Source organism: Zingiber officinale, chromosome 8B (assembly GCF_018446385.1).
Source record: "Zingiber officinale cultivar Zhangliang chromosome 8B, Zo_v1.1, whole genome shotgun sequence".
Taxonomy (NCBI): Eukaryota; Viridiplantae; Streptophyta; class Magnoliopsida; order Zingiberales; family Zingiberaceae; genus Zingiber; species Zingiber officinale.
The window spans coordinates 22,307,829-22,331,134 of NC_056001.1; the positions used below are offsets into that span (position 1 = coordinate 22,307,829).

Genomic DNA, 23,306 nt, shown 5'->3' on the forward strand with positions numbered 1-23,306 from the left:
CCCGCTGTGCTGGAGGGATATTGTGATGCTAATTGGATATCAGATACAAAAGACTCCAAATCCACTAGTGGATATGTTTTCATGATCGGTGGGGGAGTAGTATCTTGGAAATCTACTAAGCAGACGTGCATTGCTCGGTCAATTATGGAATCCGAGTTTATAGCACTAGACAAAGCAGCTGAGGAAGCTGAATGGCTGCGAAATTTCTTGGAAGATATTCCTAGCTGGACGAAACCTGTGCCTGCTGTACTGATCCACTGCGATAGTCAATCGGCAATTGGAAGGGCACAGAGTAATATGTACAATGGGAAGTCACGACATATACGTCGTAGACATAATACCATTAGGCAGTTGATCTCGAATGGAGTGATTGCAATCGACTATGTTAAGTCCAAAGATAATTTGGCAGATCCTCTTACGAAAGGGTTGAGTCGAGATCAAGTATACTGCTCATCAAGAGGAATGAGATTAAAAATCTACAACTAAAAATGACTGTAGCGGTAACCCAACCTTGTTGACTGGAGATTCCAAGATCTTAGTTCAATGAGACAACGAAGTTACAGAAGTTGTGTTACAGCACATGAGATATTTTATCTCTATCCCAATCCTAGGATGAATTTGTGCTGTCCTACCTCATGTAGTGAGGTAAAGCTTATGTTTTTAGTGACTTCTATACCTTATAAGGTGGAGTATGGTAGGATACTCCTGATAGAAGTGTCACCTATATGAGTGTGAAGACAGGTCGCTTCAATGAAACACTCATGAATCCAAGATGGTGTCCATGGCCGAAACGGAACCAACCATGAGAACCTAAAGTAGGTGAGATAGGTCTCTGTGTGGGTGTTATTGTCTTAGTATACACCAACAGCTGAGCAGTTCAAAACATCACGTTTATTGCGCAGCCTAATATACTCGATAGCATTCCACTACGGAAGGTTCAAAGCCACAAGCTACCTCTCCCGATACAGTGACTTATCGATTAGACTCTTGTAAAGTGTCAGTATGCATATACGCATTGCATTAATTTCCATTCATATGGGGGATTGTTGGATATTGGGGCCTTAATGGACCAATACAGTTTTGTGGAAAAATCGGAATGTCATCAATAGATAAAAGTCGTAATTGACTTCAAAATTGAAATCTACGTTTCGAGTAGATAAATTTAGACTATTAATTTGCTCAAAACCGATTAAAGGTGAATGATAAATTAATTGTTTAAAGTCGGGCCAAATAAACATTAATTATTCATTAATGATGTATATAAGGAAATGCATGATAGAATAGTCCCACATCGGAAATTTTCGATGTGCATTCTTTGCTTATTAATGATGCTGTGTTAATGGAGTTAACTCAGAAAAAGACCAGGTGTTCTCTTCTCAGGGGCGAGCAGGTGCTTGCACCTGTGAGCCCGCCACCCGCCACGTGCGCAATGGGTGCTTTGTAGGCGCAACGTATCAGGCTCGTATCTGACATGACAATGCCTATGTGGCATCCACGTGGGCAAGAAGAGAGCTGAAGCGTCAGATCGAATGGATCAGTAGATCCAGATCCGATGGCTAATGACAATAGGCGAGATCTGAGTCCTCTTCAGATATGATGGATGAGATTAAAGTGGGATATGTGAAGGGTTATAACTCTTCAGAATGGACGATTCAGATCGATCCAGCCCAAAGAACACATCCTCTCACCCAAAAAGGCATTCAACCTCTTCATTTGGTATAAATAGAACCCTCCAGATGCTGAAAATATCAATCTATCCGTTAGCACCGTAGCGGAGCAATATCGTTTACGGAGATAGTGTTGAACACTAGCCTCGACGATCAATTTGCGCACTCCGGGAGATACCGGGGACGGTAATCAATAGATTGGTCTTGTTTTTTTTCCTCTTTCTGTTAGGTAATGCTGTTAGGTAATGCTCGATGTGATTTCTCAAATATAACACTTACTTGGTACTTAAGCAGGGCTGTGCTACAACTCAAGACAACCTTGCTTAAGATTCGTCCTTTATCATTTTGATTTTACTTCTATCTATGATAATCTAGTTAAAATAATATTTCAACTAATCTAGTTAAAATAATATTTCAACAAGTAAAACAAACGATGGGGCCTTCATGATACTTACTATATTTCAAATAAACATTATTTGATCATGATCAATCGTGTAAAAATTAGTATATAGCTTCTATAATATGTAAAAACTAGTTACGATATATATCATTTTAATTGTACTTCTAAGTGTCAATGAGGAAAACAAATATATGGAGTCCATAATATTTATTATATTTTAAATAAACATAATTTAATCACGATAAAAAGGTAGTATGTAACTTCTACAACATGTAGCAGCATCTGATAGCTTCTTCATATTGTAGAAATTAGTCAATAGCTACTATACGTTGTAGAAGCTACTCGATAACTTCGATAACAACTCGAATTCATACGTATTTTTGGGATAACATCATAAGAGAGGCGTTGATTTGACTTTTTTTTTTTTTGGGGAAAGAAAGGTGTTACTAATCTAATATTTCTTTTAATTTGGGATGCCCTTTTATTTTTTCCAAAATCATGAAACTTTAAAAATTAGCAAATAATGCAATGGTTCCTTCCCAAAAAACAAAAAAGAACACTTAGTCCTCCACCGTTTACCTTCCTATGCCCTTTGTTAGATTGACGATCATTCAAATAGGAAGTGAGACAACTGTGAAATTACAGATAGGCGAGTGAGCTTATGGTGCGATATCCTGGCCAAGTGCTCAAAAACAAGTTAGTCGCAAAGATCACAAGTGAACTATTGCAAAATCACAATTGAATTGATCGAGTGAACACTCGATTGTGATTTTATGACTAGCTCAACTGTAATTTCATGGCTAGTTGATGTTGAAAAGTTAGTGGCATAATTACGATCAAACGCTCGTGAAAAGTTAGTTATAAAATCACAACTAAAAACCTTACAAAATCATGGTCGCGGTGTGGTCAAGAGAAGTGTCTGATCGTGCCGCTAAATTGTGATTGCCTTGGTCGTTGATTTGACAATGCAAAAAAATAAAAATAAAAAAGGACAATTAAATGAAGGACTGAAAAAGTTATTTTAAGCTCCAGTAAAACACTCATACAAACATTAACAGAATAAAGTTCCAAACGAACATTGAAAGGGTTAGTTTTTCAGTGTGTATACTTTGTATTTTAATTTAGCTAGTAGTACAAAAGATATTTTAAAAAAATCAATATTGTATCTTGGGATTTAGAAAAAAAATGTAGGTGCAAGTTTAATATTATAATACGTTTTTTTTATATAAATCTAATGAGTTGGTAATAGATTTATTAATTATTTTTTTAAAAAAAATTAAACGGTGTCTATATATATATAAAAAAATAAATCTGGCTAATCAATGAGAATTCAATGCAGAATTGATCAAGACTTGGGCCCCCGATACATTCGGACTCTCCTCTTCTCTCTCGCTCGCTCCGCTCCGCTCCTCCAGCCGCCTCGTCCTTCCCTTTTTTGGAGCCACATCGCTACTTCACTGCCCACCTACCGATGGCCTCCTCCGGCGGGAATCCCAATCTTTTCAATCTTTCTACCCCTAACCCTAGCACCGGCCCACCGCCATTCTCCCAGCCGCCAGCCTACTCCGCCCCGCCGCCATCGTTCCCTTCTCCGCCTCCCCACACGGCATACTCCTATCCACCTGCTACCCCTCCCTTCCACCACCACCCATTCCTCCGCTACCCTCATGACCCCCTTCACCACCCTGCCATATCTCACCCCACCCCCAGCCCCCACCTCCCTAGCCCTAGCCCTGCCGCCAACACCAACCCCGGCGCCAGGCTTATGGCGCTGTTGAATCCCCCGGCCCAGTTAGAATCCGCTGTTTCGATGCCGCCTCCTTTCTCCGTGCCATCCGAGCTATCGCCGCCTGCCAACGCAGCTATACTGCATCAGACCCCGACGGCACTGACTGTGACTCAGACAGTTCCGACCAGCGTGTCAAGCAGTAAGCTGCCTCGAGGGCGCCTGGTGGAAGACGGACACAGGACTGTATTCGATATTGACTCTAGGTTGCCAGGGGAATCGCAGCCACCCCAGCTGGAAGTCACACCTATTACCAAGTACATTTCGGATCCGGGTCTTGTTTTGGGTCGCCAAATCGCTGTTAATCGGACATATATATGTTACGGGCTCAAGCTTGGGGCAATTCGCGTGCTGAATATCAACACAGCGTTGCGTGCTCTTCTCAAGGGGCATTCCCAGGTTGGTATTGATTGGAACTTCTGATCACGTGTTTGTTATAGCTTCTTGTTAGCTAATATTTGGTTGTTGATTTAAATGGTCACTTAGCACATTGGTTGATATATTATTATTAATTTTTTAACAAAATCCAGATGATGCAATGATTGTGCTATCGCTGCTATGGTTAATTAGACTGTCATGATTATTTGTTAGCCTTTTTCTTCTTACAGGAAAGAAGCATCATAAATATTGCTATATTCCTTCAGCAGAATTTATTATATTTATGGAACTTGTCCAAACTTCCAACTAAAATTTGTTAGGTTCATCTTATCCCATGTTGTTGTCTATATGTGGATTTTGAATTTTTTAAATATTATCAGTTCTTTGAGTGCACTCGAGGACAAATTGGTTATAACATTGCTATTTAGATAAATGCTTCCCGTTCACACTATATATTACTATTGTTTTCTTGTTATATCATATTAAATTTCTCAATGCTGGGTTTATAACATGGTTCATTTTTAGATTTTTTTTTTTAAAAATTATAACCACCCTCAACAAACACTATCGTTTGATGCTTTGGGTTGATGTGGATCTGATACCTTAGTTTATAGTTATTTTTTTGTGGGTTGATGTGGATGGGATACCTTAGTTTATAGTTGTTTGTAATTTATTCAAACTTGAAGATTTAAGGGTTCAAGCTGAGCTGATATTTACCATAGTTGCTTGATTCATGTTTCCATTCAATGGGAGTGTTAGAAGTATTCGTGTTTCCATTGAAAATAGATAGTATCTATACTTTGGCTTGAGGGGGAGTGTTAGAAGTATTAGTGCTAATAAAGCTATTGTAGTGAGTTTAATCTTACATTGATATTTTTGATTTAGTGATTTGTCATTTGTGTGATACAATGTTTTATTGCCCCTTAATTCTAATGAACATAACCTTACATGATTACAATTGAAGGTGTTAAACATGTTGGGCCATCCTTGACACAACCCAATTCTAAATTTGTCAGGCCATGCCTCGCATGATGTGCAAATGGGTTTATGGTAGGTGATGCTTGATCAACATGTGCCCAGCTTGTTATGACCTGTGGTTGGCCATGCATAGTTCAAGATTAAATTAGGTATACTTTGTGGCTAGGCTCGATCTTTACATGGGCAGAGTTGGTCACGATCCTTGGATCGAATTTAGTTTGGCTTGTACGTTGAACATAGCCTAAGCCAAGTGCAACAACATTTTCCCTTGAAATTCCCAATATGGCCTTCAGAAAAATTTAAATAATAGGAGTTGTGGTAAATTTTTTTATTAAAAATGATTAAATTATCCTAAAAATGTACAAAAGATACTAAAATATCATATATTATCTATCATTCTCCATTTCTCAAGTCTCAAATTCCTTATCCATCTTCAATCCTTATTCCTCAAAACCAAATCCTCGACTTTAGTCCTATTTCACTATTCAAATGCCGTTGAGTTGGCATCATTGACAAGTATGATGTGACAATGATGGACCATAGTGGCGGCTGGTGAGACCTATGGTCACATCATGGCTATGGCTAGACCATCGTGATTGGGAGTCTATGATCCTCAAATCTCAATCATGTTGTGGGTGATATATCCAAGTTTTCAAGGAAGATATGCTCTTCCACCAACTGTAGTTAAACCAATGACGTCTTTCTAAGGTTGTAGTTTCATGGGTAATCTACCTACATCCTCATTTGGAGACATATTTGTATCCTGATTGTTGTTGGAGCTAAACTGATCGCGTGCGGCTCTTTTCAGGTGGTCAAAGGTTGCAACATTGGCTGCCAGCTTTTCTCCATCGTTTCACATCAGATTTCAGAGACCAAAGTCACTATCCTAGCAATAACATTTACACTGTGTGTGTGTCAACCAATCAGAATGTGTATTCATTAGTACATCTGTGCTGTGTTTATATGTTTTTTTTTTCAAAACCATGTAATTCCTTGCTAATTATAATATATTTTTAATGTTTATATTTTATATTTATATTTTGATTTTTTCCTTGCTGTGCTAATCATGGCTTAGGATGGCCATGCCTGAGCCTATGCTAGGATTGGTTGGCACCATCCCAAGGCTGTGCTTAGCCCTATTAAAGCTGGGCCATCAGTTTGGGCCTGAACATGGCCTATTGACACACCTAAGTTGAATAACTACTGTGAGGCATTGAGGTTGGTGAAGCCAACCCCAAATAGGTGCGATTAGCACAACTTATTGTTTTTATTGTACAAAGATCAAATGGACTCAGGTAATGTTCTATTGCTTCTTTTCTTGCCATGTCTGCCATAATGGTCCACAACTTAATCAATTCACGACCAGCTTGATAGTCTGTTAGTGCACTTAAGCTTGCAAGTCTAATTGCCCTGGTAATATGCCATGTGCAAAATGTAATCTCATCAGGATTCTCTGGTAAAAAAATCCCTGGCCAATGCTACTAATATGATTCCATATTTTATCTTCTTACGAAACAGTTAGTTATGCCTTCTTAATGTTACTCTCATTTTGGTGCAGAAGTAACTGATGTTTTCCTGCCACCCTCACTAGTATTTAATACTTGACCATGTTCTTTCTTTTCCCATGAGTTCTTTTCTTTTTTAATAGGATTTACTCATGCTACAACAAGTGGTGGCGTTGCAATCCTAGACTTGTTGTATTTTTTTGTTCATAAACACTTATTATATTTTTTTTATTTGCACTTCAGCGAGTTACAGACATGACTTTCTTCGCTGAAGATGTTCACCTTTTGGCAAGGTACCTACTTTTGCATGGTTCATATCTTTATTCTTCATTGTTATTCATATAATTTTGTTTTTCAGTGCGAGCATTGATGGAAGGGTCTTTGTGTGGAAGATTGATGAGGGACCAGATGAAGAAGAAAAGCCACAGATATCCGAAAAAATAATAATTGCCATTCAGATTGTTGGAGATGGGCAGTCTTTTCATCCACGAGTTTGTTGGCACTCTCACATGCAAGTAAGTTCAACTTATAATTATTACATGAGTTACTGGAAAACATAGTTTTTGTATCTTCATTGTCTAATTATGTTGTTCCCATATAATTACTGCTGTCGAATGCATCTTTTGTTTGTTTGTTTTTACATGTGAATAAATTTTTTTTTGTCAACTGATCATGTGAATCTAAGTTCAAGTAATTTTTTTGCAGGAGATTTTGTTTGTTGCCATTGGGAATTATGTGCTAAAAATTGATACAATTAAACTTGGAAGAGGAAAAGATTTTTCAGCAGAAGAACCTGTCAAGTGTCCTGTTGAGAAACCAATTGATGGGGTCCAGCTTGTGGGAAAACATGATGCTGAAGTGACAGATTTATCTATATCTCAGTGGATGATAACTCGATTGGTGTCAGGATCAAAAGATGGCATGGTTTGCAACTCGCCATTCACTTTACTTATCTTGCAAGCTAATTATTAATATCAATGAGAATAACGGAGTTTGCTCGTTTGAGCTCATTCAAACTGCTTTCTATTGATTTCAAATTGCTGTTTAAATCGCCGATAGTCATTCCATCCTTTCTTATATTGATCCACAAGGAGGAACTTACTCTCAAACATCTTCAATTAAGATTAGTCTTCTTGATAGTTGTGTTCTTCTATTCTAGATGTTTATGTTTCTGGTGGCGTTTTTACCATAGTGTGTCCAATCTCAACCATGCAACTAACTGAAAGTTTAAAGGCAACCATTTTGCAATGCATACTGTAGTTCTGACAACAATATTAAGGTTTTTCCTGTTTATTTTGATTAATATTTAGGCTCCATCTCAATTTTTGTAGATTGGGAGTTGAATTCTACTCTATGTTCTTCATTGACCACTGATCACTTGGTTTCGTAGTTTGGGAAGAAAAATATGGATAAAGGTCGCTGAAGCAGAAAATGGGGGACGTTGTCTGTTTTCTAAGTATGGAGTTTAGTCCTTTTATGGCCTCCCCATTTACTTTTTTACTATGCAGGAGTGCAATTTTTCTATGGCATTGGTGGGTTTTTTTAAATGGAAAGTTTGATTTGCAAAAATCAAAAGGGTTCTCCTCCTCTCTAATATGAAATCTTTATAAGAAAAATTAAAAATTATAATTTTGGTAATTAAGATTTTATAAATTCATAACCTATAAAATTAAGGTACTGATTCTATTTAAAATATTTGAAAAATTGGTTTGTTGAATTTTGTTATAGAAATACATAGTTTATAAAATTAGTAATCAGGTTTTCGGAAATAAAATTTTGCTTTTTGAAAAAGTTGATTTGTCCTAAATAAATTTATAATTTTTATTTTATAAATCCGGATACATAGTTCTTATAAAACTTCAGATTTATAAAAATAATAAAAATAGATTTTTTTTATTATTTCAGTTGAATTTAGATTTTATAAACTTCTATTTTAAATGGGATGGAGGTAAACAAGATATTTTAGCTATTAGAGGAGCCCCCTTTTGATGATTTTGAAAAGGGTTCCTTTGATATTTCTAGTCAAAGGGGGTGCCTTCTAAAGATTTTGAAAAGGACCAGTTTGATATTTCTAATAAATGGGGTGCGGTTTTGGTTTTGAAAGAAACAAATCTTTCTGTGTTTTTACTCAATTCATGAATTTTTTAAATGGAAGTACTTTGAACATATTCTTTGATTTTTTCTAACATTCTTGGACTTTGGGTGACATCATAAAGAATCAATTATTTTCTTTGCTAAAATTTTCAGGTCAGTTGGTTTATTGATTTATCTCCATCTTTATATTTCCTCCTTTTAATGCAATGGTATCCTGCACAACTGCTCAGCTGTATCTTGCAATCTGTGAATGACTAATGCACCATATCTGTAACTTCCCACCATTTATTGAATGCACAATTGCACATTTCCGCAAGACTCACTTGGTTTTAATATATGAGGTATCCTAGTCATGTTCATCTGTTGACAAAGTGATTGGTTTGTTATATCTTAGTATGAGATGCCCTTGCTCTGTTTTATTTTCCTTTCATTCTTTTTGATCTTTTTATCCTATTTGTTCTGATTGGGATAGGATGGTAGGATCTTTTGCTGTGAGGTTGAAATCTAATGTTCCCACTTTTGCTAAGGAGTGATAACAATTGAATCTTAATAGTTAATTAGTCGCAATTTTTTGTATTTCTTGATAGTCTTGCGTTAGTTATTAAACCCTTATTTTTGTCCCTTCTCATTTCATCACAGGTAAAGATATGGGCAGATCGCAAAGCAGTGCCACTTGCCACGTTGAGACCACATGATGGCCAACCTGTTAATACAGTCGCATTCATCACATCTCCTAATCGGCCTGAGCACATCAATCTGATCACTGCGGTAGCATACTATATAGTTCCTTTACCTTGATTAGTATTTGTGCAATATATATTTCCTTCGTTATCACACTATTGATTATACAATGGAGGTGCGTCATTGTGAATAACATTAGTGTATTGCTTGATGTATATGTTCACACTTATTTAATAGTAATTCTTTGTGCTATGCTTCATCCATTGGCAACTTTCAGTCTTTTTCGCATCGTCTCATTTGTAATGACACCCTTCTGTTGCAGGGACCTTTAAATCGAGAATTAAAAATCTGGACTTCTGCTGGTGAAGAAGGTTGGCTCTCGGCTACTGATTCTGAATCTTGGCAGTGTAGTCAGATCTTGGACTTAAAAAGTTCTTCAGAACCTCATGACGAGGAAGCATTTTTTAACCAAATTGTAGTTTTGCCTAAAGCAAATCTGGTAGTTATTGCGAATGCTAAGAAGAATGCTATATATGCAGTGCATATAGACTATGGCCTTTTTCCAGCTTGTACACGTATGGACTATATAGCAGATTTTACTGTTGCAATGCCTATTTTGAGTCTTACTGGTACGAGTGACTCACTTCTTGAGGGGGAACAATTGGTTCAACTTTATTGTGTTCAGACACAGGCTATTCAGCAATATGCATTGGATCTGACCCAATGTTTACCACCACCATCTTCTAATGTTTTGGCAAAAGATGCTCTACCTTTCCCTTCTGATTCTCTTAGTTCAGAAGGATTATCTGTGTCAGCATCATCTCTAGGACCTTATACCAGTGATCCTCTCGGGGTGAGTTCCTCGCCGCAACTGTACCCTATAATAAGCAACCATGGTGCATCAGCAACTCCATATCCTATAAACTTGGTTGCTCCTGTGGTCACAAGTACATCTCAAACCAATACAGCTAAACTTCAAGACAAAACAAGTGTCCCTCAACCTGCTGAGAAAGATACTGATGCTCAGCATGTTTCATCTTCTGTATCTGTGAATCCAGACCTAGCGGGAAGAGCAAGCAAGAATATCTCTGATAAAGGTTCTAAGCAAGGAGTGACTATTAGCGATCATATTGTGGATCAATTTGTTTCTGATCATTCAATTGACATGAGAATTGACTCAGTTGTTAAGAGTCCACCTGATGTTCCTTCCATAAATAATAAGTTGCAAAAAGATGATTCTAAATCTGGAAAGGATGACCCTTCTATAGCACCAAATCCTCTTTTGATATTTAAGCCTAGTGGAAACATGACACACCTAATTACGCCATCAGAAATTCTGTCAGGTATCATAGGTTCCTCTGAAATTAGCCATGCCAATCTGGATCCTGTAATTGAAGATGCCAGGACTCGCGATATGATTGCAGATACCAAAATGGAGAGCGAAAAAATAGAAGCAATGGCCATAGGGGAAGACCGGCGAGGTCAAGAGGATTTTGATTCTCAAAAATTGCTTCAAGCTTCTTTTATTGAGAATAGGCAAATGTCTTCTCAGGATTTAGAAACTGAACTTGAGGTTGACAATGAGAACTCTTGTATGATAGCAACTTTCAATGGAGATGTCTCTGCTGAGACAACAGGTAAGCAACCTGCTATCCTTGAGGAGTTAGACTACAACAAGGACAGAAGTGAAAAGGAATACGCTGTTAATGCAACATCACATTATTATTCTGCTGATAAAGGAATGAAGCAAAAAAAGCAATATCAAGAAAGTGGCCTTTCATCCCAGTCATCAAGCCCGTTTGCTTCTACTGATTCTTTGAATGAAGGGATTGGTTCTAGTGTTCCAACTGCTGATGCTTCCATTCCTCAGATTCTTGCTGTACAAGAAATGTTGAACCAGGTATTTCAGCACCTGACTTCATGTTTCTTTTTTCTGGTTGTTAGTTTTATATTTGCAAGCACACAATTGTAAGTAGGCAGTCAATACTCTTCATTCTTTCTCTTTACTGTGTCCAAAATATGAATTTTTCATGGCATTTTTTCTTGTGAATTCTATTCTATCAGAAGATAACATTTCTTCAAATCTTTTTGGGTAACTTTTTAACTCAAGAACCCTCTCTTCATAGACACAATTTCTTCATTTGAAGCTAAATCTTAATTTGGTGTATAACCATTGGGTCATTCTTATTTGGTTGTTCATGTGAGTAATATTGTTCTCAATGTTTTCCACGGGAATATAGTATATTTAGAATAATAAAAGTTTCATCTACTTTGCTGTTGGGAAATGCAATTTGGAACTTTTCAACATAATATGATGAGGAAAAGAGATCTCTACTAGCAGACTTTTTCTGGTTTTTATTGGTCTGCTGTTTTGGATGAAAATGCTAGGAATCTTTTTCTGATTTTTATTGGCATGTTATTTTGGATGACTATGCTAGGGATGACCCAGTATCACGACCCAACCCAAACCAAAACACATTTTGTAGGGAGAATTTTTGAAAGAAAAGAATGTGATTATGCCATTTATTAAATAAATTAATAGTTTTAAAACATAGTGTTGTCTTCTACTATAATTTTACTTTTAAGAAAGTTTATCTAATCTCAAATCATATCTTGTAAAATTATTTTTGCAAAAAGAATAGTTTAGTTTATATTATCGACACAACTGATCATTGGTTTATGACACAATTAAATTGCCACTGTACTCCCATCTAATGTAAAATGTGTAAAATCTTTTGGATTGATCTGTGATTTATATGTTACTGGCAGATAGGATATGACATGAACCATAATTGGATAGGTGATGCTTACACCTACAAATTCTAGAACAGTTTAACTAATAATCAGGGTTATTATAGGAATTGGTGTATAATACAAGGGTAGTGTCTTTGTGGGCTAAGTGGTTGATATCTCAGTGGGTATTTTTTTAGGTTTTTGTCTAATGCCTATACATAGGCATGTTTTGATAAACTAAACATGTGATGTTAGCGATTATAAATCAATTCCTTGTCGTGTCTCCCTCTTCTCTCCCCTCTTTCATCTTTACTGCAGGATGGAAAAGGGAGAAGAACTCTTTAATTTGAAACTATTGCACTACTTTAAACATTAGGTATGATGCCATATATTAACATTTGGCATATAAACTATCCACCAAACTGATAAACTACTCACTAATAAAGAAACTAAACAAGTTACCCATCTATATAACAATCATTGGATGCATAACATATTCACTACCACAACATTCTTCATTAGTTATGTAGAAATAACTTTCAAATTCTAAAATTTTACCATTTTATAACATAGGGGAATTAGTCAATTTTCAGGTCTCATGGTCAATGAAAAGTCAAAATTTTCTTCGCCCTTCTCCTTTCTTAGTTCTCTTCCTCTATCCGTGCTCACATATTCTTCTGCATCTCTAGTTCCTACTCATTGCGTCCACTCTAGCAAATATGTTAGCTCCTGACATAGAATTCCTAATGAAGCAAGTGTTTACCATTGCACTACTGTCGTCACCCTCTACCAGTGAAACTTGACAGACTAATTTTTTCCTAGAACACAACATGCCACCAAATTGCCACAATCAGCTCTCTCCTACTCCTTTTGCAGACATTTCCTTAGACACCCTATGTCCCTACCCTAATCCTTCAAAAGTCATTCTCCAGCACAAACACTGACCACCCTACTGCAAGTCTGTCTGCAACATCCAATGAGAAGAGGCCTATAAGCACTAAGCACCTTTACTTTTGTCAGGGCTCTTCCATACTACGGGAAATTGACACTGCATATGGAGATGTGTTATGGTCATTATGTCACAACGCCCCCATCCTCTATTATACCACTTGTAGTGCTGCATTTTTACCCAAATCAGTGACTGCCATTTTGGATCATGAGCAGATTTTCCATGCTGCCTTGCAGACCTGCATTGAGTCTCCAATATTCTACCATTCCTAGTGTTCTTGAGATCACTGCCAACAAGGTCTGCATTGAGTCTCCAATATTCTACCATTCCTAGTGTTCTTGAGATCACTGCCAACAATCACGAGGAAACTTGACTGCATCTACCCATGCCCTGCCTTTATGAAAGGCACGCATAAAACTTGAACTTTCATCTTCAAGATCTGACTTCTGATTGGGCTCAATGGTTGTGTTTTGGAAGTTTAGAGGTTTATAGGTCCTGCTAAAGAAAAAGGCATCCTTGTTAAGGTGTAAGCTGGGAAAAAACTGGATTTGTGAAAAAAGGCAGCATCATATATCGATAGATAATGTTGTCCACATTATGTGCAATGTTACAACCAGATTGTCTCATATCATACCAATAATATCATAACCTCATTTCAAATTAGGTTTTTTTGGTTGTATGTTAAACTATTTCTACACAGAAATTATTTTTCTCTTTAAAAGGACTCTATGTTATCCTTTATATTTTAATCCCCAAAAGACTTGCATTGTCTTCCTAATCCTAGCATATAAAATATGCATCCCGTTCTTCACATTTTGGTCCAAAACAAAAGGCCATCAATAGCATATTTTACTGTGCTCTTTGTCTTTTCCAACTAGTGTTGGTTAGCTGTTCTTTTATACTCCTTGTGCTATGGGCTTATGGTTTATTCTTGAAAAAAAAGGGCAGCCTGGTGCACGAAGCTCCCGCCATGCGGGGTACCGGAGAAGGATCCATTGTACTTAGCCTTACCCTGCTTGTTTGCAAGAGGCTATTTCTAGGATTCGAGCCCGTGATCTTTTGGTCACATAGCAACAACTTTACTATTGCGCTCCCCTTCTTATGATTTATTCTTTGCTTGAACAAAAATAAAACAGAGAGTTATTGAGAGAGCAGTATAGCCATTATGATGTTGAGAGTGCAGCTCAAGAAGCTATGATGGCCAGGTGTGATATTCTTGGAATTATTTTTTTTTTAATTGAAAATGAACTTGATTTCATAAAATTAAGAATGGACAGCTCGAACTATTTGAGGTTCAACTATATAAACCTTGTCTCACAAACACTATGTACAAGATCACATATTTGTGTAGATGACAAAGTCAGTCAGTACCAATACAGATCCACCTAGGTTGGATTGGTGTTGACAATGACAAATCCTATATTTTTTGAGAAATAGGTATTCAAAGAATTGAGAAGATATTTAGAGCAATGAAATTTGTTAAATTACATTAAAATATTGATGAAATCTATCAAAATTTGGTTAAATTGAGAATAAAAAGTGCATGAAATTGGATTTTTAAAGAGCCCAATAGGTACTAGTAGTATCCCATGGATCTACATGATATTCCTTGTAGAAGATCACAATTCTTGTTCAAATGCATCTTGAGCCTCCATGATATCATTTTAGAAGTTTCATTTGAGCTACTAATCCACATTATACTTATATGCGAAAATTATCTTAATGCTCATTCACTTTGGGGTTAGTAGAGAAGCTTTATAAGCTTATATGAGAACTCATATTAACTTGTATATGCATTTTGGGCCATTGGGTAGAACTGAACATTTAAGGCGTTAATTCTTTCATACAAGTATACAAGTAGGCTGATAGTTGGTATCAGAGGACTTAATCCAAATCATTCTGAGGTGTTAGAAAGGGTTGCTTGTGTGATGTAGTCACCATTGATTCCACATGTTGTCAATTAGCCATAATTGTAGTCTATGAGTTGGAGTTTGGTTCTTGACAAGGACATCAAGATTTAAATGGTGGAGATTGTGAAACCATAAGTTTTGTGCTAAATTAAGAGTTTAGTCTCACACTAGGACTTGTTGAGTAATAGAGAAGCGTTATAAGCTTTGATGAGAGAGTTCCTATTAACTTGGGGCTTAAACAATCTGGAATAGTTCAACTTGATTAGTTAATGGGCCAGTGTTCTCATCCAAACTGTTTGTGACATTTGTTAAACTTGCTAAGCTGAACTTACTATTATTGAAGGAACTTAGAGCCTTTGTCTGCGTGTGTTAGTTCTTTCTTAAAATCATTTTTGTACTTACAATTCAATCTCTTGTCCAATTTCAGCACATAATTTTCTTTTCTTTTTTTTTCTCATGTGATTGGTTTCTTGGAGGTAAATTTGAAAGTAATGTCTAATATCCTCCATTTGAAAATAATTTCTAGCACCGTCTTTGTTAGTGGAACGAACATTCTCTTGCATAGATGATCTATTTGCCTCAGCACTGAAGCTGTTTGCAACGTTATCTTGTTCATTGAAGGGATGATCATATAGATGAGTGCAAATATCGTGATTCTCTGGAAGATCTTTATTACATTTGCTGTTCCAATTCAACTTGTTGGGATGAATTTCTCTTATGTTAAGAGTGATGTCGACACACTTTCAAATTCTAAAATTATTCAACAATAACAATCAAGCCTTATCCCACTAGGTGGGGTCGGCTATATGGATCTTTTTACACCATTGGACTCTATCCCCCTACTATATCATCATTTATACTTAAATAAATTTATTTTGTTTTATTGTTGCTAACCAAGTATTTTTTGGTCTTCCTCATTTGATATGTGTGTTTGTCATAGTTTCACACTGCTTAACTAGAGCATTTATTACTTGTTTAAGTGCATGCCCATACCATCTTAAACATGTTACTATGAGTTTTCCCTCATATGCAACTCTGACTTTATCTTTATGCTCTTATTTTTTATTATGCCCCTCCTCGTATGTGTACACATCCACCTAAACATCCTCATCTCTGCAACTCTCATCTTTTGCTCATGTGCTCGAGTCGTCCAACATTCAGTTCCATATAACATAGCAGATCTAACTGTGATTTTGTTGAACTTTCCTTTAAGTTTTAGAGGTACTTTATGATCATATAAAACACCCGATGATCTCCTTCATTTCAATCATCCTGGTTGTATTCTACATAGACATCTCTCTCAATCCCTTTTTCGTTTTGCAAAAATGATCCTAAATATTTAAAGCTCTCAGTTCAGGCAACTCGTCTTCTCTTATCTTAACAATTGTCTCATTACGTCTAATATTGTTAAACTTAAATTTCATATATTCTGCCTTTATTCTACTAAGCCTAAAACCTTTTCCATCTAGTGTTTTCTGCTAAGATTTTAGTTAGCATTTACTCCTTCACAGGTTTCATCTACCAAAACAATATAATCTGCAAACAATATACACCACGGTACTGTGTCTTGACATTTTGAATGTGTACTGTGAGTTCGTTCATAATTATTATAAAAAGATAGAGATTTAGAGCTTATCCTTGATGTAATCCTATCTTTATTGGAAATGCTTCAGTTATTCCGCCTGAAGTTTTTACTCTGAAGTCTTTATATCCTTATACATATCCTTAGTTGGTTCAATATATGTTACGTTAACACCTCTCTTTTCTAGAATTCTCCATATAATTTTGTTGGGACTATATCATAAATTTTTTCTAAATCAATGAATGTCATGTGTAGATCTTGTGTTTGCTCTAATATTTTTCAATTAGTTATTTAAGAAGATGTATAACTTCTATTGTCGACCTTTCAGACATGAACCCAAATTAATTTTCGGTCACCGTGATCTTCTTCCTTAATCTTTATTCTATTACTATTTCCTAAAGTTTCATGGTATGCCTCATTACTTTAATACCGCTATAGTTTTGCACATCTTCCTTGTTCTTATATAAGGAAAATACTTACCCTCCATTAATTAGTTTTTTTTTTTCATTTTCAATATCATATTACATAATTTTATAAGTCATTCAATAGCTTGTTTCCTAGGCACTTCCATACTTCTATTGGAATAGCATCTGGTTCAATAACTTTTTCATTGTGCATCTCATTTAAATTTGTTCTACTTCTGAAGTTTGAATTCTACGATAAAAATTTAAATTTTTATACTCATTTGTTGATAAAAATACCTCCACTACTCTTTTATTTCTCTATCGTTTACTAGTACTCTATTGCATTCTAAAATTATTCAAGTTCTAAAATTAAGTTGATTTTATGAAGTGCCATAGGAGAAAGAGTTAACTAATGCAAGATACCATGATTCCCACCAAGTGTCCAAAGCAATGATTTATTATTATTTATTTTAATCTTTATTTTTGGATTCAAAGGCTCATTTACCCATTTTTAAGTTGTTATATCAGCTATAATTGAGGTTATTTTCCGGTATCTCTTATCTATTTTCTCTTTCCTCTTCCCGTGTGACAAGTGGTCACGGGTTCGAGTCACGGAAATAACCTCTTGCAATGCAGGGTAAGGCGGGGTACAATAGACCAAGGATTGTTTGGGATGCTTCGTGCATTGAGCTGCCTTTTTTTTTATGTTTTGTATCTCTTTTCACAGTTTGGTAAGGCTATTGCTAAAACTTAAAAAGTAATTGGAAGGGAGTAATTTCTGTGTGTGATATGAATAATGAATTTCTCTAACTTAGTTTGTGATACTAATTGTGAATATCATTATTCTTCATGCTCTGTTCGTGTTTTGTATTATTTATGTGTTTAAGATAAGAAACTTACTTTAATTTGTTTCCCCAGGTCATGATCATGCAAAAGGAAATGCAGAAACAAATGAGCAGTATGGTGGCTGCACCCGTTGTCAAAGAAGGCAAAAGAGTGGAGGCAGCATTAGGCCGGTGTATGGAGAAAGCTATTAAAGCGAACACAGATGCTCTGCTGATTCGTTTTCAAGGAGAAAATGCAAAACGGGAGCGGATTGGAAAGGACCAGACACAACATATTATAAATGTGATCATGAATGCTGTGAACAAGGATTTGCCTGCAATTTTGGACAGGATTTTGAAAAAGGAAATATCTGCAGTTGGGCCTACTATCGCTCGAGCAATTACACCAATTATTTCTTCTGCAATCACAGAATCATTCCAGGTTTTCCTTATACCTCTTAATTTCTTATTTATTTTTTTACCTATTAAATATATAAATTCATTATTCTCCTCAGTAAGTAGCTATTTTTTGGATGTATTACTTTTGAAATTTAAATGAGCTTCAGCTCCTTCAGAAACTTGAGAATAGTTGTTTCTATAATAAAAAAAAGACCCTATCTTCTTGTAACGGACACGACACTGGGTGCAAGCATTAATTTTCAGGCTTTCTAGAGATGTGAAGCTCATAATAAATTCCTGAGATAAAAGCCACATCTATCCATTATTCTGAGCCATGTCATGCAAAGGAAATTATCTTTTGGATTTTTCCCAATTGTTTTAATGTTTTGCTCTTAGAGAGGAGTGGGGGATAAAGCTGTGAATCAGTTGGACAAGTCCGTTTCTTCAAAGCTTGAATCTACAGTATCAAGACAAGTTCAAATGCAGTTCCAAACTTCTGGAAAGCAAATGCTTCAGGTAGGGAAGGGTCTTTTTAAGTTTTTTTTTTGTCTTTTTAACAAACGCCACCTATTACATATACAGAGAGAGAGGGAGCTGTGTGATTGTTTTTAACAAACGCCACCTACTGTTGTCACTTATATAATTTATATACATGTTGGTCACCAGAAGACACCTTGCTTTACTTTTAAATTCTCCTTAACTGTCCCTAATCATGCAGGATGCTTTAAGATCCTCCATAGAATCCTCAGTGGTACCAGCATTTGAGCAGTTTTGTAAAACAATGTTTGAGCAAATAGACTGTGTGTTCCAGAAAGGAATGAGCGAACATACTGTTGCTTCTCGGCAACAGTTTGAGGCAGCACATACTCCATTGGCACTTACTTTGAGGGTAGATATTGAGCTTTATTTAGACTGTATTGTTAAATTCTTGGTATGTTTTTCTATGGACTACTAAATTATTCTTTGTAGTGACCTTAGACTCCTGTCTCTACAGGATGCTATCAATTCGGCCTCATCAATGACCCAGAATTTCACCACTGAGTTGATTGATGGCCAGCGTAAGCTGTTAGCTCTCATTGCTGCTGAAAACACAAACTCAGCTCATCCTATTACCTTGCAGCAGAGCAATGGATCCATACCTGGTCTTCCAGAGATGGTAAGCATCAACTCCCATCACTTGCATTAACACTCTCTCTTCCACTCACATTAACACTCAAAAAAACACGGATGCATTTGCATACATGTGGATGGAGAACTTTGTTTCCCACAAATCTTCTGAAGTCTTGACTCTGACTTACATTCATTGATTCTGACAATTGGTTACAAGTATGAGGAGCAATGGATGTTTTTTCCTTGCAGGCCTTGTCTGTTCAGCAAATAGAGGCACCTATGGATCCAAAAACAGAATTATCACGACTAATATCCGAACACAAGTACGAGGAAGCTTTTACTTTAGCTCTTCAAAGAAGCGATGTGTCCATTGTGTCTTGGTTATGTATGCAGGTGTGTTTGGCTATTACTCTCACTCAAAACTTGTCCATCAACATGGCCATCCTTTTTTGTTTGTTTGTTTCACATTTCTCATACTGTTCCTAGATCTCTAGGTTACTTTATTATTATTTTTTGTGTGTTTCTTGCATACTTGAAACTATTGGAATCCCTTTTGCTTGTACTCATTTCCGTTCTCTTACATGCTTGAAACTGTAGAAATGCCTTTTGCTGATGCTTCTTTTCTTTTCAGATGTTTAGTTATGCAAACATTATCCAGTTCCGTTTTTCAGGTTGACTTGCATGCCATTTGTTGCACTGTGCCGCCTCCTCTAAGCCAAGGAGTTCTTCTAGCTCTTCTACAGCAGCTGGCATGTGACATTAGCAATGAGACATTGAGGAAGATAAGTTGGATAACGGATGTGGCCGTCCAAATCAATCCAGCTGATCCTACAATCACTTCATATGTACGACCGATCTTTGAGCAGGTGTATAGTATACTAGCTCATCAAAGATCACTTCCAACTACAGCCGCCTCCGACTTACCCAACTTGCGTTTAGTAATGCATGTTATAAATTCAGTGCTGTTGAGCTGTAAATGATCCCCAGCTAAATCGTCGCCCTCCCTCTGCAATGACAAATTCAGTTCTTTTGGAAGCTCATTTCTGATTAGAAGTTGTATAAAGGGATGAACAAGGACATAAGAGGTTGGTTATCAATATCCGAAGGCCCTTTTTTTTTGTGTGTTTATCAGATAACACAGTCGAAACCTTTCCAATTTGTTGCCTACTACAGATATATTTCCTAATTGTGGTTAGTCGATTGATATCGAGATCACGCAAGTATTAACTTTAAATTTCAAATCCCTAGGGACTACCAGTCATATTAGTCAACTGTTTTACTCCCTTTATAATTCGTGTCCTCCGGCCCTTATAGTTCTTGCCAACATGCAACTATACTTTTTATTTTTATTTTTAATATGAAGCAATTTTATTTTTATCACCATTATTCTTATCTACGTGTGTATGTACAGGAGTTGACTCTTTAAGTACAAACACAATTAATAACATATTCAACGGAGAATTCTACTTTTTTTAATGTAATTTTTATTTGCACGCCATGAATCTTATTTGGTTTAAATTGCCATCAAATTATTAAATTGAAGTTGATAATTCACTATCAAATTATTTTCACGCTTGTTGTTTATCTCCACGGACGGCTCCACTCACTATATAATATCTTGGTAATCATGTGAATGCCATGAAAGTAAACGACCAATCGACAGTGGCGAAGGAGATGGGCAGGATCGTATTGATGGAGGCATCGATCATCATCAATGACTCAGCCATCACCTCAGAGCTTAGAGTCTTCGTTCTGTGCATGGCTGCCGCTGCCATGGCCGTAGTTATCTTCAACTGCGGGCGCAGCGACAAGGGGCGGAGGACCAGGAACGACGTGGTTTACTACAGCAGCGGAGGTGCTCCGGCGTATGCTCCTCCGGCGGCAGCAGCGTCGTCCGCCGCCAGCAAAAGCAGCAGCACCGCTGCCAAAGTTGCAGTGGGTGCGGCGGTAGGCGCCATCGCCGGAGCCGTCAGTAGCAGTGATGCCGGCGGCGACGCAGGTGGAGATTGTGGTGGCGGATGTGGCGGGGGTTGCGGTGGTGGCTGCGGTGATTGATGCGACATATTTCTGATCTTGCAAGTACGACAAATTATTCTTGCTGAAGATGAGTACATGTTTTCTTTTTTTCCTTTGAATTTTAATGAAAAGAGAATAAATTAAGGGAGGCTTTGTTTGTTCCGATGAAAGACATAAGGCACAAGTATGAAAAACAAAATTCACACTTTTTACTTGTCGGCATAAGATCGGTTGGACCAGTAGACATCCTATAAATTTCTTCGAAATTGAGCTGGACCTACCTCTCTCCCTACAAATTTATTAGGAGGTGAGTTGGATATTACCTATTTACCACCTCATCAATGAATACGAAGAGATCCAAGATTGATTCAGAAATTTTGGACTAGAGGATTCTACTCTAACTGTTCACTCTCTTTCAAATTAGTATGGTAATTTACTAAAAGGTTGGAAAGTTTCCAAATCACTGTAGTACAAATTGTAATCCGCTATCCTAACAGTCCTACATGATCATCCCATGACTATTTGTAAAAAGATAAATTGAGAAATTATAATTGACCATTGCGAGGGAGGATTGTTCGTTATACTTTTATTAAGAATTGACCCCTGTCCATTGTAGCAAGTTATGTCTCATAATAATCAACTCAACCCCATCTCAGGGGTGAAAGTTTTCAAATCACGTATCATATTTACTAAATCATCAAAGAGGACATTAATTTAGATGACATTTTAGTTCCATCTCTCACTAATTAGTCTATTTCCTTCTTGTTTACACGCAACTTTTTCTCTACTCTTTCTTTAGATTAATTTTTTATTTTTCTCTCATTTACCTATGATCCCATTTGAAAACTGCAGAGATGATGCACCGAACATGGTGGATTGGTCGTTGATTGATAGAAGACCTTTGACTCCATGAAAAAACTTCCATATGAATACGAGCTAACAAAATGTCAGCGCTCAGAAACTGAGGGGGAGGGGGGGGGGGGGGGGGGAGAATCTTTGGCGAAGATCATCCAACGCTCAAGTCAGTAGAAGTCCGGACGAGTGAATGAAGAACAGTAAGAACGTGCATGTGAGAGTAAAGTTGCATATGTTCAAAGAAGTACCTCCACCACAGAGAGGATTCTCCCTTTATATACCACCTCTGATAACTTCTACAATCATGAGATAACAAAGTGTCAGAGTTTGTTAGACAATGTATAATAATTATCCGAGAAATCTTTCCTTTACACACATGTATATTTCTTTTATCATTTATAGCTTCTATTATTACTTAGTTTGATGAAGAAATATGTTGTTGTAAATGGTCTGCTGATGGGAAACATGATGATCCCCGAAGAAGTTTCCAAAAGAATATTCTCTAACACATAGTTGTTATTTTGATAGATTATTAGGATGTTGTCTACTGAGTATATCTCGGTCGGTCCTTAAGGTAGACCGTCTCTATTGAGCTGCTCGGTTATATTATGTATAATCTGTTCTGTTGTGTATTATACTGCCTGTATCTTGACCGGCCAGTAAGGTTGGTCGCCTTTATATCCGTCTCGGCATTACGCCGCTTGGTTATATTCTGTGCAATTTTGAAACATTCGTTTGGAGAATAATATAATACCCTGGTTATGCTAGGAATCTGCTTGAGAAACAATATAATAACTTGTGCGTGCTAGAAATCCGTTCGGTCCGCAATATGAAGTTAAACGCCTTAGGCCCGGTTTGTATTTTGTCTAGCCGAGCGTATAACGAGCCTCTGAAGAAATGCTGTGCTCTGAGAGGTTCGGTCAATATTTTGAGCCAAAGTGTCTTTTGTTTGGCAGGGAGTATAATAACTTGTAGGTAAAGCGTACCCGGCTGTCTGACCAGATTTATAAAGCTATCCTACTTATATATAGAAGA

General features: G+C 36.8%; 2 protein-coding genes across 2 annotated transcripts; both read left to right on the forward strand.

Annotated features, from left to right (window-relative positions):
• The first annotated feature begins 3,385 nt into the window (after positions 1 to 3,385).
• Positions 3,386 to 20,615, forward strand: LOC122014282 (enhancer of mRNA-decapping protein 4-like). The gene is made up of 12 exons (XM_042570469.1): positions 3,386 to 4,252; positions 6,958 to 7,007; positions 7,073 to 7,229; positions 7,420 to 7,638; positions 9,448 to 9,576; positions 9,812 to 11,389; positions 17,986 to 18,333; positions 18,687 to 18,806; positions 19,009 to 19,179; positions 19,285 to 19,446; positions 19,650 to 19,793; positions 20,072 to 20,615. Exons 1-12 carry the CDS (start codon positions 3,539 to 3,541, stop codon positions 20,378 to 20,380), a joined length of 4,101 nt encoding a protein of 1,366 aa, XP_042426403.1. The 5' UTR covers positions 3,386 to 3,538; the 3' UTR covers positions 20,381 to 20,615.
• Positions 20,616 to 20,767: 152 nt separating this feature from the next.
• On the forward strand, positions 20,768 to 22,361 carry LOC122014283 (MHC class II regulatory factor RFX1-like). The gene is made up of 2 exons (XM_042570470.1): positions 20,768 to 21,479; positions 22,269 to 22,361. Exon 1 carries the CDS (start codon positions 21,039 to 21,041, stop codon positions 21,453 to 21,455), a length of 417 nt encoding a protein of 138 aa, XP_042426404.1. The 5' UTR covers positions 20,768 to 21,038; the 3' UTR covers positions 21,456 to 21,479; positions 22,269 to 22,361.
• The last annotated feature ends 945 nt before the right edge of the window (positions 22,362 to 23,306 follow it).

What these genes read in the sequence shown, in the direction of transcription:
- LOC122014282 (XM_042570469.1), top strand. Translation starts at nt 3,539, where the DNA reads ATGGCCTCCTCCGGCGGGAATCCCAATCTTTTCAATCTTTCTACCCCT. An exon ending in CAATCACAGAATCATTCCAG is followed by an intron (nt 18,334 to 18,686) that starts GTTTTCCTTATA and finishes TTTTGCTCTTAG; the next exon opens with AGAGGAGTGGGGGATAAAGC. An exon ending in CTGGAAAGCAAATGCTTCAG is followed by an intron (nt 18,807 to 19,008) that starts GTAGGGAAGGGT and finishes CTAATCATGCAG; the next exon opens with GATGCTTTAAGATCCTCCAT.
- LOC122014283 (XM_042570470.1), top strand. Translation starts at nt 21,039, where the DNA reads ATGAAAGTAAACGACCAATCGACAGTGGCGAAGGAGATGGGCAGGATC.